This window comes from Myotis yumanensis, unplaced genomic scaffold (genome assembly GCF_028538775.1).
Source record: "Myotis yumanensis isolate MYYU_CA2020_CCGP unplaced genomic scaffold, mMyoYum1.0.hap1 SCAF_9, whole genome shotgun sequence".
Taxonomy (NCBI): Eukaryota; Metazoa; Chordata; class Mammalia; order Chiroptera; family Vespertilionidae; genus Myotis; species Myotis yumanensis.
In genome coordinates, this window is record NW_027223760.1 from 27,297,177 (window position 1) to 27,312,395 (window position 15,219).

At 41.4% G+C, this 15,219-nt stretch overlaps 1 protein-coding gene across 1 annotated transcript in view; it reads left to right on the forward strand.

Moving 5' to 3' along the window:
* The first annotated feature begins 494 nt into the window (after positions 1-494).
* BPGM (bisphosphoglycerate mutase) overlaps positions 495-15,219 on the forward strand; it is a 28,254-nt gene continuing 13,529 nt past the window's right edge. Inside the window, exons 1-2 of the mRNA XM_070423925.1 lie at positions 495-599; positions 11,935-12,596. Coding sequence (XP_070280026.1) covers positions 11,996-12,596 — 601 coding nt within the window. The 5' untranslated portion in view covers positions 495-599; positions 11,935-11,995. The remainder of the gene's footprint in view (positions 600-11,934; positions 12,597-15,219) is intronic.

Below are 15,219 nucleotides of genomic sequence, written 5' to 3' on the forward strand. Positions count from 1 at the left end.
CCAGACAGCCGGCACTTTAAAGGCTTTTAAGACTTAAAACCAACTAGGAAAGCGGGAGCTTTCCCCCGCAAGAACTGCCCACTTTCATCCCGGGTTGAAGTCTCCCACCTTAAAAAAGGCATCGCCCCATCGCCTCCAGGATCCCGCCGACACTTCCGTACATGGGCAGGTACTTGCTTTCTTTACGACGCGAAACTCTCTCTAGCACCTCAGCCCGTCAAGACCTCCCCAGGCCTTAGGCTTTTCTATCGCGGGTTCGGCTTCTTTATTTTTCCAAACCCAAGCCCGCCCACCGGCGTCGACGTCAGCTCTTCATTGGTCCGGACGTGTGCTCGTCTCCGCAGTAAGCCAATCAGAACCTCACTTTCTACCCCAGGGATTTGGGAACCGGAAAAGACCTCGACCTGTTCCTGGGGAGTAAGGCGGGGCCGTAAATGAGTGACATTTCAACCCCCCAATGAGCAGAGCGCTAGGACCTGCCCCTCTGGCGCCCGGGCTAGAAAAGAGCGTTGATGCCGGCCACAGGGATGAGTCCTAGGCGGCGCTGCCTGCCCGAAGGCTCTGAGGAGCGGGTGCTGCTGCTGGTGGCCTCTTTGCAGGTGAGTGGTTTTGTCTTAGCAGGTTGCTGTGGAGAGAGTTCCCGTTTTAAAATGAGGTGGCGTTTTACCTCGGAGTGCGGGAGGCCAGTTCCTTGACTCTCCCGGTTCTGCCTTTGAATCTGGCGCTCGCTCGTCTGCTCCTCAAGGGCCAACCCTCACGCGTGCCCCGGGTTCCTCTCTGCTGTCCCTTTCTCTGAATGAGCCTGTCTGGGAGGCACAGGTCCGTCAGCTGGAGGGAGGACTTGCCTTGGGAGTGGTGTCTCGACGGCAGGAATAGACAGGAATTGAAGGGAGGGAGGATCACCTCCCCTGGGCGCCTGGCAGAGCCCCTTCAATGGTGGGGCTGCAGGAAGGAGGCTCGGTGCCCTCGGGGCCATGCCACTCTATTCAGGGCGATGGCAGACCTGCCCCTGGAAGTCGAAGCAGACAGAAAAAAATCTGAATGCCGTGAAAGGAGGAGGAGGTGAATGTCTGGAATGGTTTTCATGGAGCGCTCAAATCTGGAGCCAAATCACAGGTTCTTAAAAAAAAAAAAAAAAAAAAGTTAAGTGTATTTCCTCTCCTTTCAAAGGTGTGGGGGGCTGCATTGCTAGAGAAGGGCAAGAGAAGTGCATAAGGGAAGTGAAGTGCACGGTTAAGTTTTGAAGGGTAATTGGTGGTCAGAGAACTTATTATAACTCCCGTTCGCCAACCGTCTCGCTCTCTTCCAAATTGTGGAGCATTGATAGCTCGTGAGTGGGACCAGAAAGTTAACTGACGGAATGCAGGATTCGGTGGTGGAGGGGTGGGAATCAAATAGCATCTTTCAGCAGAAGCTGCTAAGATTTTCCGTTTTGAAAGCAGAACACATGTTTCATTTTGCCTTTTATTTTAAAACGGACTCCCCTGAGTCCAGGGACCAGGTTTTATCCATCTGTGTCTTCTCGTAGCACCGTAGATGCTCTTCAGTTAGTGTGGACTTTCGAGAAGCATCATTCAAAACAAATGGTGTAGTGGAAGGAGCTCTGAGTTGCAAAGTCCAGACACCTGGGTTTTAGTCTTGAAGCTGTTGCTATTTGTGTGATCGTAAACAAATCGTTTCAACTCTCTGACTCTTCATTTTTTGCATCTTTCAAGAGCAGATGTTGCCTTGGATTATTTCTGAGGTCCATGCCTGTGTTAAAGGTCTGTTTTAAAGTGAAAATGATTAGACATTTTCCACCACAAGTATATAAACAAAATCTCATTGCAGTAAATTCCGTACCAATCTGTTAGCAAATAAAAGTTCCCAGCTGTGAGGGTAGTGTTTGTTCTTTTGTGTCTACATTTAAACCAAATGGATCCTAGGAGAAACTTTGGACATTTACAGACTGACCATTTTACAGAGGTATAACGTAGTAGAAAATGTCATTTTTTATTCCATCATCCAGCGGCAACTCACTGTTAATGTTTGGGTAGATCTTTTGGTGTCTCTTCCCCTTTTGCTTCCTTCAGTTGGTTGAAATTCAGTGGCACCTTTCGTTTTAAGTAATGACTGATACATCTAAATTCAGCCCTGCTTTCATCTTTGTGTGTCTGGTGCCCACACATGTTTGAATTGATAGGTCTCTTGAATATTCTTGAAATGAAATCTGGTGTGAGGGAATGTTTATATGGGGAAATAGGACTAAAAGAATTACTTAACAAAAAAATCTTTCACTGAAACTTGGCCACAAATATGGAAAAAACATCCTTTATAAAATGTAAATTAAATGTTAGCCACCTCATTAAAGCATTTGGACTGTAGTATTTGGTATACTTCTAGGACTGTATCTTACCATCAACTTTACCACCCCCTCCAACAAACACGCACACACACACACAATTTGATTTCATTCCTCCTTCCTCTACCTAATTTAACTTTCTTTACCCAGCCTCATTTTATTTCCAGCTTTTGCTTCTGCTCATGCTATCAGCAAGGTAGGATCATCTTCAAGGGCCTGAGGTCTGTGCCAGTCTTCATATGTTAGCTAAAGTTTGCTCCATTCAACCCAGAATACCTCTCACTTTTTGGTAGTGTGCTTCACCATCATCTAATTTAGTCTTCCTAATAGCCCCCTGAGAACAGTAATTTCTTTTATTTTTTTATTTTTAATCATGTAATTTTTATTAGTAACAGTAATTTCATTATCCTCTTTTTGGATAAAGAACCTGAACAGCCTGAAGTTCAGGAAATTTAAATAACTTGGTCAAGGTCACACTGTCAGTAAGTAGCAAAGCTGGGACTGATATCCAGGTTTCTTGACTTAAACTTTTGGGGTTTGATGGAGTAGTTTATGTTGACAATAGCTACTACTCTGGGGAAATAAGTAACCAGAGATAGGAAGGAGGTGTCATGAGTGAGTGCTGTGTATATTGGTGATGCCTTGCAGGCTGAAACTAGCAACATGAAAACCAACATGCATCTCATCACAAAAATATATCTCTTAGCTGTGAATAGGGGTTCACCTGCTATGGTTTGTTTCTCTTGTAACAAGTGATCAGTCACAGCTGTTTGTTAGCAGATGTAAAGTTGGAGAATGACAGGGTAATATTAGTGCCTAGAAAATACCTGTAAGTGATAGCATTTGCTCCTGGTAAAGAGGTGCTCTTCTAATGCAACTACAAATGGAAAAGTTACTATAAAGCTATAGGAAAAGTGATAGATGGTGGAACACTAGGTACTTTTAGGTACAGTCATGTTTGGACTTTTAATATTGAGCTTGATTTGGGGGAAGGCATATTATGTTAAGACTCCAAAGAACTGAGCTCCAGATTTCATTTCCCTTAAGAACTGTTCCTTTTTCCTTTATCAGGAACATGGTTAACCTCTCTTTTTTTCTATATCCTCAAATATATAGCCAGCCTATCTTCTGTAGAGTTAGGTTCCTGATGCAATGGAGGTTGAGTTTCACATTGAAGATTTGGACCAGGGAAAACATCTGAGTGGTCTGTGGTGGCATTTGAATAGTTAATATTTAAGGATAAGCTTTGGATCATAGCAACTCTGGCTCTGTATCCCTTATTTTCCATACTTCAATATTATATCATTGATCATATTTCTTACTCGGTTTTTGGAAACAAAAAAAAAACAGAAAGCAAACTAAGTTTTTAGGCTGGTCTTTATCTTGTAATTTTATCTACCTGTTTATGAATTGTCATACTGGGATTTTAGACATTATTACTTTTTGAATACCTGAGGAAGAGAAGAAGCAATGGCCTAGGAACATTACTTTGAAAGACAGGACAAGCCTCAGTTACGATGGAGATGGAGGAGGTATGTGAAATTACCTGGTTTAATTATCAGGAGTAGGAGGTAGCAGCAGGGTTTTTATGCTGCATTTGTTGAAACTACCTAGAGATTTTGGAGATAGTGTAGAAGTAACCTCAGTAAATGTAATGCCTTGTGTGTGCACCAGTCCTATATAAATATATTAGAGGCCCGGTGCACGATAATTCGTGCACTGCAGGGGGGTGTCCCTCAGCCTGGCCTGCCCCCTCTTACAGTCTGGGAGCCCTCAGGGGATATCCTACTGATGGCTTAGGTCCGCTCCTGGACCTAAGCCATCAGTCCTCTGGCCTCTGCGGGAGGCCACTGGGCTGATCAGGGGAAGGAGGCACCGCCCCTATCACCCCGCTGCTGCTGCCACTGCCGGCTGCGACGGCTGCCTGAGCCCCTGGCCTTGCAGCCGCTGGGTCTGCGTGAGCCCATGGCTGCCTGAGGCCGCAGCTGCAGTGAACCCACAGCTGCTGTGAGCCCCAGGCCTCACAGCTGCTGGGGCTCAAGGCTGCCTGAGCCCATGGCTGCCTGAGCCCCGGGCCTTGCAGCCGCTATGGCTTTGTCCGGATGGACATTCGGATGGATGTCCAGAAGATGTCTGCCTTAATTAGCATATTTCCCTTTTATTAGTATATCTATACTCTCTTCATCCTTGCCTTGTCAAAGATACTAATCTTGAAACGTAATTTAAAATTTATAGTGGCATTAATGGAAAGAATATTTTTTACTCTATAGCAAATAAATATATATATATGTATGTGTGTGTGTGTATGTGTGTGTGTATGTATGTATATATATATATATATATATATGGCGAAGGGTATTTGAAAATATAAGTCACTTGCAGAGTGTGTTTCCTTTGAATCACTTATTTGTTTCTTTATTGTCAAGGCAATTGCATAGCACCTATTCTTAAGCAAGTATACATTCATTTGAAGTTTGAGTCATTGTGGCAATTTATGAAGATGTCTAATAGAAGTAAAGTATGTCAAAATGACAGATTATTTTTTGAAGTCGGCTAACGAGGTGGATAATTTTTCCTTCTAGTGTTTTCTTTAACCCATTATTAAATAATTAAATTAAGGAAAAGCAAACTACTGAGACTGATTTAAATGTTCTCAGTATTGTATTCTGTGAAGAATAAATAGAATTATGAATGGGATTCCATTACTCAAGGTACTTGATGTTCTGGCCAAGAAGAAAGTCAGGTAATATAATAATGTTGGGATTATTCTGTGACCAGATGCTTAAAGTTTCATAACAGTGATGCAATTAGGAGATGAGAGAATGGTATCCTGCCAGGCCAGGTATTGGCAAATTAAGGCCTTCTGGCCCACTACCTGCTTTAGTACAGCCCACAAGCAATGAGTGGTTTTTACATTTTTTAACGGTAGAAATAAATCAAAGCATAACAATATTTCATGTTCATGAAAATTATATGAAATTCTAATTTCAGTGTTTATACATAAAGTTTTATTGGAACACAGCCTCATTTATTCATCTGTGTATTGTCTACGGCCGCTTTCAGCTACAATGGCAGATTGTAATACCATATAGCACAACAAACCTAAAAAAATTACTATTTGTCCTTTTACAGAAAGAGTTGCCAACACCTGAGCTAAGCTATAGTGTCTTTCACATTCCTCTTCTTCACATTTCAACAGCCATTTTATTGGTACAGGTCTTCATTGTATGTTACCAGAATTATTGCAAAATCCTCAAAAGTATTCATATCTTTGGTTTTTCTTATCTCAATTTGTAAATGCCGCCTGATTCTCCTAAAATACACATTATTAAACCTTTAATGATGTCCCAGTATTTATACAAGAACCTATATTCTTTGGCACAAGTACCTGCAGGTACTCTTCAGCCTTATCTTTCTAGGCTAGTCTCCTCCTACTTCCTCGTTGTACCCTATACTTAGGGTGATCATATAATTTTCCAAATGGGACATTCAAGTGTGAAAATGTTTCTATGATAATTATGTTGGGAAATAGGCCTAAAGCAAGATTGCTGTAGGTAAACCAGGACATATAGTCACCCTACCTATTTCCAGTAATTTTGAATGAGTCACTATTTTCCATATGTATTTGTTCCCTTGCCTCTACTAGTACTCACTATCCCCTTAGACTAGAATGCCTTTTCCTTTTTCTATAAATCTAAATCTTGAACATCATTCCCAAACCAGTTTAAAGAGTGCCATGTCCATGAAGCCTTGCTCAGAAATAATCTTTTTTCACCTCCCTTACTAATGGAGTGTTTCTCATGATGCAAATTACTTTCTGCTTTAGCAGTACGTACACACGCACACATGTCACCCTTCCCTAACCAGTTCCTTGAAGACATATCCTTGTTGGTTTCTATATTCCTCACAGGCTCAAATGGGATTTGCAACACATGTTTGAAAAATGAATTAATTAACCAGATTTGGGAGACTGAGTATTTGTGGCTGTCAATTTATAAATCACCCATTTTAATGGTATTAAGTAGTGAGGAAAGTTGGGTTTCCAAGGACTGAGGACAGAGTCTTGGGTGCCAGTGTGGCAGAGTGCTTCAAGGCATAAATGTAGGCTTGATCTGTGTCACCTTGGGCAAGTGAACCTCTCCTCAAAGTTTCTGCATCTGTAAAACGGGACTAATCACAGTACCTCTCCTTAGAACAGTGGTTGAAGATTCAAATAGTCCAAGCACATGGTGAGCACTCCTTGAATGTTAGCTGCTATGACATCATATGATATCTTCATCATCATAATACTATTCTAGTAGGTAGGAAAATACAGAGCCCTAAGACCAGGGCATAACAATAGAAGAGCCTGGGAAGTACAGCACTGAAATCCTAAAGAATTTTCCTTGGTGGAAGTAGTCAGCTGCAGAGTGTGAGTTCCAAGAGAAGATGGTCTCCACTTACTAAGAAATAGCTAATCTGCAGTTTTTCGAGAGACCATGTCAGTAGTGTGGACAAGGCACAAGTTAGGTGTCAAGGGACTAAAAAAATAATGGCTAAAAGGAAGGAAAAATAGCAAAGAAGAAGGGGCAGGAAGATGAGACACAGTCATATAAAAATACATTTTTTTGAGCCATACCATACTTTAAAAAGAAAGGAGGCCTGGGGTATGAATTCACTGACCTGTATGGTCCTTTTTTGGTATAAAGTAAATCATCAACTAAAATTAATGGTTAATTCAAGTGTCGAGGGATAAGTGAGGAACCCTAAAAACCAACTCCAAGGTGGTGAGCTTTACCAAAAATAAAACTTGATTTTGAAAAAGAAGTTTTTAAATTGAGGGTGGATAGTATATATTGAGGAGTATATATTCTTAGTATGATATCTATAAGTTGGGGTGACTATTGCCCAATTTGACTTTGTGCAATGAGTTTTTTCTCAAGAGCAGTCATAAGCTGAGCCCTCCTTTATTCCTTTCATAAAATGCTGCCTGGGCTTGGAAACACAAGTCGTGACTGGATATGTTCCTGGGAAATGAAGCCAAATGAGCCCAGATCCTCAAACCAAGACTCTAAAGTCTTCAGTGGTGAGATAGGGAAAGCTCAGGGATCAGGGGTAGAAGACCTAAAATTTGCCAGTTAGTACTGTATGTTTCTGAACAAGTTAATCGGAGTCTCTCTCTGTGTGGAGATTATGGCCATTCATGAACATACTAAATTGCAAAGGCTACAAAAATATAATGGATGGTTATTCTTGGCACTGGCTTTGCCACTAAATACACTGGGATTCTTGAGTTAAAGCTTTCTAACATCTCAGGCCTGCCAACTGACTGTTTTTACTATGGCAGTTACCACCAAAACTGTCAAGACTCAGCCTCATTAGCACAGCATAATCATTTTTGTCTAACTTTGAGTCATTTAACACACCTCAGGACATATACCTAGGTTGCAGGTTTGATTCCTGGTCAGGGCATATATGGGAGACAACTGATCAATGTTTTTCTCACATTGATGTTTCTCTCTCTCTCTCTCTCTCAAATCAATAAAAAACATATTCTCGGGTGAGGATTTAAAAAAGAATTTTATCAAGCTTATATGATGGAATGATAATATTTTGAACCTATAGGGTTAAATAAAATGTACTATTAAAATGAATTTTACCTATTTTTAACTTTTAATATGGTTTTAGAACATATATGGCTTGCACTATATTTTGACTGGACACAGCTGATCTAAAGGATGACTAGACGTTACTGAAAGCAGCGTGGGACTGAAGTGAACGTGGAGGGGAGACAGTGATGGGCTGGGAGAGGGTTCTGTGTAGTATGTGTAGAGGTCCTGAGGCAAGAAAGAACATGGCATGCTCAAGGAAATAAAAGAAAACCAAAGCCTTGCGGGTCACAGTAAGGACTTTGAACTTTATCCTCATATCAATAGGAAGTAATTGAGGGTTTTAAATGGGGGTACTTAGTTTTCAGGAAGTTTGCAGTTAATAAATGAGAGCAAAAGAGCTACAGCTGAATATAGCAAGATTCTCATCATCTGCGCCCCCCCCCCCCAAAAAAAAAGGAAGAAAAATGGGGTGGAGGTATTTGGTTGGGAAATACCATTGAGAGGGAGCAGGACCCTGCCCACATCACCTGCCCCTGTTTCTGCTCCAGGATATGAGGCACAAACACCCCCAACTAAAGAGAGAAGCAGACAACTGGGAGATAGTTTGCATTCAGTTCACTTTCAGCTTGGTTACAGCTCAGAGCCGGAGGAAGCATTCCAGGAAGAGTACAAAGTTGAGTGGGAGTTTGATTACAGAGTTGGGACTCTGCAGGCTGGTGGCAAAGGGTTTAGTGAAGGAAGGACAGGAACCAGGAAGACCAGTACATAGGGGATTCGAGGGTCTGTTCCTTGAAAGAGTGTGTGGGACAAGAACAGGGAAAAGCTTGGATTGGAGCCTGGAGGTTTGGGGTCTGACCATCTCCTGGGGTATGATGGCCTCCCCACTCATCTGTGCCAGGAGGACATTTCCCTTTAAGTCACAGGTCATACACTAGCAGACCCAATCTAGCATGCAGACATGTTTTGTTTAACTCACATTTAAAAACTGTATTCAAATGAGTCGCCAGTATTTGTATCAGGTATCACATGAAAATGCGCATTTCCAGGGTTTTTGACAATTGGAAGATCTAGGAACCCCAGTTCTTGAGTCTCACAGGGAAGTGGGCTGGAGCTAAGTAGTAGCTACTCCTTTTTTTTTTTTCCTATAATGTAAACGTTTAGGAACTGAAATGATTATTTTTCTTTTTTTTTTTTTTTTTTAAGACATTTATGCTAAAAATAAAATGGAATCCATAGGTTCTCTGTGGTCTGAGTCTAAGTCTTGCATTCTCTCCAGTCTTTGGTTTCAGCAGTCCCATCTTTCAGTTCTTCAGAAAAGTTCTAAGAATAGTACCCTTAGTTCAGTGAGACCAGGATATACGAAAGCTTCGTCCATTTACAGAGTGGCGTCCATCAGAGAAGCATGTGTCTTCCCTGCAGCTCACCACTATTGCCACCACCCCTGTAGCCCAGCATCACTGCTTTTTCACACATCTGTCTATCTGGCCACTGGGACATGTGAGTTTGCAGGCCATGCCTTAAACTTTAATCAAACTGACGAGTGTTGATGAACGCTTGGTATACCAGCTCCATGAAGATTAAAATCTTAAAGATTGCTAACTTTAAACCTCAACAGCACCTTTGTAAATATTTAGCAGTTAATTAAATGGGAAAAGTCGGTTGATAGCATCAAGGAGGAGAAAGGGAAGTGACTTTTAATTTACCTGAGATAGATGCACTAGCTTGGGACCTTACTCTGTATTCACTTTCTGTAGATGAGTGAGGGAAGGGTATGTATTTGTATAGTCTTTGTGGCTGTAGGACTGTTTCTCTGCTCCAGTGTATATATTTTAAGGGGGGGGGGGGGGGGGGGGCGGGGCAGAGAAAGTGGTTTATTCCTTAAACAAAGTAAGCAAATGCAGCAGATTAAAATACTGCAAAGCTTGGTGGTAGGTGCCTGAGTGTTCCTGCTATATATTTTTTTTATTCCTTTGGTAGAGTTCATAACCAAAAGATGAGGAAGTGCTTCTGCCTACAAAATTTGTCCATCGTATTCCTCTTCATTTGAAGGGAAAATAGCTCATTAGCGTAAGAAGGTTTTTCTTGCTTGACAAGACAAAGTAAGGGCTGAGGCAGAGGGACAGTTCATAGCTTCTTTTCTCCACACCGCCCCCCCCCCCCACCATAAAACAAGACAATATATGTTATGAGAGATGGATTCAGTTTCTGATGGGCCTAAAGCTTCTACTACTTGGTGGATTAGGGCTCTTTAAAAAAACAATGCAAAAATACCTTTCTTTTGTAAATTATATACACACCCATGTGAATTCATTATTTGGTCTCCCGGTGCCTTAGAAGGTGTTTGTTCCAGCTTGAACTTCATTAGCGTCATGATCATTCTGCTTCTGGACACCAGTAATCATCTAGCTAAATACTGCCCAGATGCCTTCATCCCATTCTCTGTTCTTCTGACACCCTGATGCCCCTCTGGGCTGAGGGTAGAGGCATCACTCTCCCTCTGGAAATTCTCAGTGAGGACCTTCAGCTGAGCTCGGAGCTCAGGATCTTCCAGTGACCTCATGCTTTTCTCCCTGCTCCACATGTGCTAAAGCTTCAAACCTGGTGCTTGACAAGAAAGGGAAATCATAAACCCAACTGCTGGAGCCTTTCAACTTGCAAATCACCTCATCCTGCTGCCTTCCTCAGGTCCTCCGTTTGCCTTCCACTGAAGCCTAATTTGAAAGCCTTTTCCCACCTTCAGAATCTTTAGGAATTAATAAAGAAAGGAAGAAACTAGCTCCCGATTCCAATTAACTTTGTCCCTGAGGGTTATAGAACTGTGGCTGAATCACAGTTTTCGTGGGACGGAAAATCTGCAGCTCATGGAATTTGCCAAGAGTGGCAGAAGACCAGGCCCCGGTGTTCATGTAATCTTTGCTCCCCAGTGTGGAAAATGCTGGGGTGGAGTTGGAGAGTGCTGGGCATGTAAACCAAACAGCATTTGTCAGTGAAGGTACGTCCACTGCAAGGTGAGTGAAGGCAGGCCGACGCAGCCAGGCAGCAGAGTCCTGGGAGACAGAGTGGCCCAGCAGATCTCTGGGGCAGCGGCTTAACTTAGCAAGTTCAGAACATTTTTTGGTTGCCTGCTCCACTTCACTAGATTCTTCTCTCGCTGAGATGTGGCTGGTGTGTGTAGGACAGTTGAACGATTGGGAGGAGGAGGAGGCAGGGCCTCCTTATCACTTAGCTGCTTCTCCTGCAGTCCTGCTCCTGTAATCTGTTTCTACACGCAGCAATTGCTCAGCTGTGTGCCTCTGATAACTTGTTTTGCATCCGGATTTATTCCTGCCAAAAGCACTATCTTGAGGCAGGTGAGAGATTATTTAGGTGAATAACATGTTTGGTGTTAACGTCACTTTAAATCACTTTTAATGTTGTTTGAATGTTGAAACTTAGATTTTCTTGTATGTGGTGTAGCCTGTGGCATTGAAGAAATAGTTGCCAACAATCATTGATTTAAATACCAGATAAATGTGGTGGTTTATTGAATTAACATGTTTAATGACATCTCCAGTGGGGTGAGGCTGGTAAATATTCTTTTTCCACCAGAGGAAAAACAATGAGAAGGATGCTATCAATCTTGAGTCTGTTACTAGTCATCTTTGTAGACATCTCCACCTCATTCTGGTAAAGCCTCTCTTCTGTAAATAAACTGCCTTTGATCTGGCGGAAATGCAGCATGCCATTAGAATGAAGTGTTCTCATTATTTTACATCATGCAATTAACATACTATCTAGCCATCAGAAAATTTAAGTCAACTAGGTTTCCTGTAATTAATTATCTGTAGAATATGCCTTTATGTGCCATAGTGAATGAGTTGCCGGATGTCTGATATCAAAACTGTTTAAAGGAATTGCCCTAGTTTATTTTAGAAGTTGGCTGTGCTAAGGTTGTGCTTCCTTTCCCAGGTAGTCAGCTGAATGAAGAATATGACTTATGCGTTTTGTTTCTTCTCTTTCCAGATGTATTTCTGTCATTGAACATTGGCCCATTTGAAGGCACGAGGGAAGCTCAGCCATCAGTATGTCCAAGTACAAACTGATCATGTTAAGACATGGAGAGGGGGCTTGGAACAAAGAGAATCGTTTTTGTAGCTGGGTGGATCAGAAACTTAACGACGAAGGCTTGGAGGAAGCTCGAAACTGTGGGAAGCAACTCAAAGCGCTAAACTTTGAGTTTGATCTAGTATTCACATCCGTTCTTAATCGGTCCATCCACACAGCCTGGCTGATCCTGGAAGAGCTAGGGCAGGAGTGGGTTCCTGTGGAAAGCTCCTGGCGTCTGAATGAGCGTCACTACGGAGCCTTGATCGGTCTCAATAGGGAGAAAATGGCTTTGAATCATGGCGAAGAGCAAGTGAGGATCTGGAGAAGAAGCTACAATGTGACCCCGCCACCCATTGAAGAGTCTCATCCTTACTACCAGGAAATCTACAGTGACCGGAGGTATAAAGTGTGCGATGTACCTGTGGATCAGCTGCCACGGTCTGAAAGTTTAAAGGATGTTCTGGAGAGACTCCTTCCCTTTTGGAATGAAAGGATTGCTCCTGAAGTGTTACGTGGCAAAACCATTCTGATATCTGCTCATGGAAATACCAGTAGGGCACTCCTGAAACATCTGGAAGGTACCATCTTTATGCTACTACTTATTAGAGGTTGCTAATGTTATTGTTACACCTTAATCTGGGAAGGACATGCTGTTTTAGTTAATAATGCACAGTTTACATAATAGACTTTCCTTCCCTATTCTCTTTGATCACTTTAGTTTTTTAAGAATCATTTTGGTCTAGAAGTAAAAAAAATTCTCTGCCTTTTCTATTCATATTATCTGGAGCAGTAGCTATCAAACTTGAGCAAGCATCAGAATCACCGGGAGAGAGAACTTGGTCTACCACAGGTTGCTGGCCTTGCCCTCGGCGTTTCTGAACCTGAAGGCCTGGTGTCCCAGCCTAAGAATTTGCATTTCTGGGAAATTTTCAGATGTTGATACTGCTGCTTGGGGTTCTCCATTTTGAGGATCCTGAACTAAAGCACTATGTAGCTTTGTTATAGAAAGATAAAAGGAGGCTAGGGAGGGAAGAGGTTTCTGTTGAAATGTTAAAGTAAACTTATCTGAGTCTTTCAAGATCAGTAAAATTATCTAGACTTCAGTTTTGCTCATGTTCTCCCAACTTAAAACAATTATTGCTGTGTTTTCAGACCTAGGTGTTTTGAACAATTCTTTTGTTCTAGTCCTCTCTTTCCAGAGCAGGCTTAGTCCTTGATCGGGAGAAAGTTGTGGGGGAGAGGAGGATAAAAAGATAGCTTATTGGAGATAATCAATAGCCTCAATAATGCTCAATGTTACATTCTAAATGTATTGTACAATGTACTGTATTGCTACCTGTCTCTTAAGTTAACATGAACTAAATTAACTCTTTTGAGGACTCAAGCTCACCAGTTTGGGGCATCAGTGATTGCACTGTGAAGTTTTCAGGGCATTTCTCACCCCCCTTTCTCCCTTCATTAAGTAACATTATCCGGTTGTGCTTTTTGAGTGATCTGCTTTGTGTGGTGTTTTCTTGTCTATCAGCATGTCAGCAGTTGACTTACTGATGTTTGAGTACATTTCTCTAATATCCCTTTTCCATTCTGCTTTACTTTTCTATATGGGGCTGTGAGAAATGAAAGGGTTAACCTCATATGTGAATTAAGTGAAAATAGGTTGTTGGTAACAGAATAAAGTGATCTTTATAAGATTTTACTGTAAACTTTTTAGCATGTGTTTTTTTAGCCCTAATTTTTATAACATGGCCAACAGCCAAATCATTACTCGTATACCTGCATCCATTAGTTGTGCAGAAATCTAAGATCTACAGACTTTATTGGCTGTTAAAAACTTTATTGTCTAGACATGGCGCTCGATCTGTTTGTATATGTGTGTACATATCTTATTTACTCAACTATTTATATAAAGGGTTCTATTCTTCCTTGTTCAGAACAGATGTTTGGTTAAGTGATATATAACTTCATCATTATTGGACTATAGTACTTTATTGTTTGAGGAAGAATTGAGGCTCCTTTTAGGATGACAACAACAGACTGAAATTCAGAATTTCAAAGTTTCTTCCAGAAGATGTACTCTTTTTCACATGCCGTGTTTCTTTTTTCAGAGATGAAACTTAGCTCTCTGTGTGGCCAGGCACCATTCCCTAAAGAAAATGTTATCATTTGGGTCCTCTTTGCTTCCTTGTCTTAGCTAGGAAATCCTCCCTTTAAAAACAAAACCCTGCCATTTAGTATCATCTACTCTCCTCTCTTCAGGTTTAGATGTCTTTAAGATTATTCTGTAGCCCAACCATAGCTCATTCTAGTGCTCCTCCTATTACTGCATTGATGATTTAACTATTTGTTACTGTTCTTTTTTGAAGGAAGTTGGATGGTTTAACAAATGGTGCCAAAGAAAACTGTCACCATGGTGGGGAATGAGGGAGAATTACCTGTGGAAGGCAAGCTTACACACAGAAAAGTTTACTTTATATATTTAAGAGAGGTTTTGAAACCATTAATAGTTTATTGAGAAACAATTAAATGGTATAGCTGTTTTGGAAAACAATCTGGCAGTTCTCTGACAGGTTAAATATAGAGTTACCATATGATCCAGCAATTCCACTCTTAGGTATATATCTGTTTTAGTTTCCTAGTGCTAATGTAACAAAATACCAAAAACTAGATTACTTAAAGCAACAGATAGTAATTTTCTCATAGCTTGAGGGACTAGAAGTCCTAAATAAAGATGTTGGCAGGGTCATGCTCTCTCCTAGTGGCTTTAGGAAAGAATCCTTTCATGCCTCTTGTACCTTCTGGTGATTGCTGGAAATCTACAAATCTGTTCCTTGGTTTGTAGATCTGTCACTGCAAACCCCTGTCTTCACTTGGCTTTCTCTCTGTATTGGAGGTTAGGACTTCAACATATCTCTTTTTTGAGGGGGTTGGGGTGGGGGTGGGGGATAGATACTAAGATAATTGAAAACATATATCCATACCAAAAAATTTAAACAAACCTTAATAGCAGTATTATTCATGGTAGTCAAAATGTGGATGCAACCCAAATGCCCATTAACTGGTGGTTGGATAAATTAAATGTGGTATGTCTGTACAATGGAATATTATCTACATATATAAAAGCCCAAGTGACTGTCCGACCAGTAGCTATGATGTGCAATGACCACCAGGGGGAAGACGCTCAACACAGGAGCTGCCAAGTGA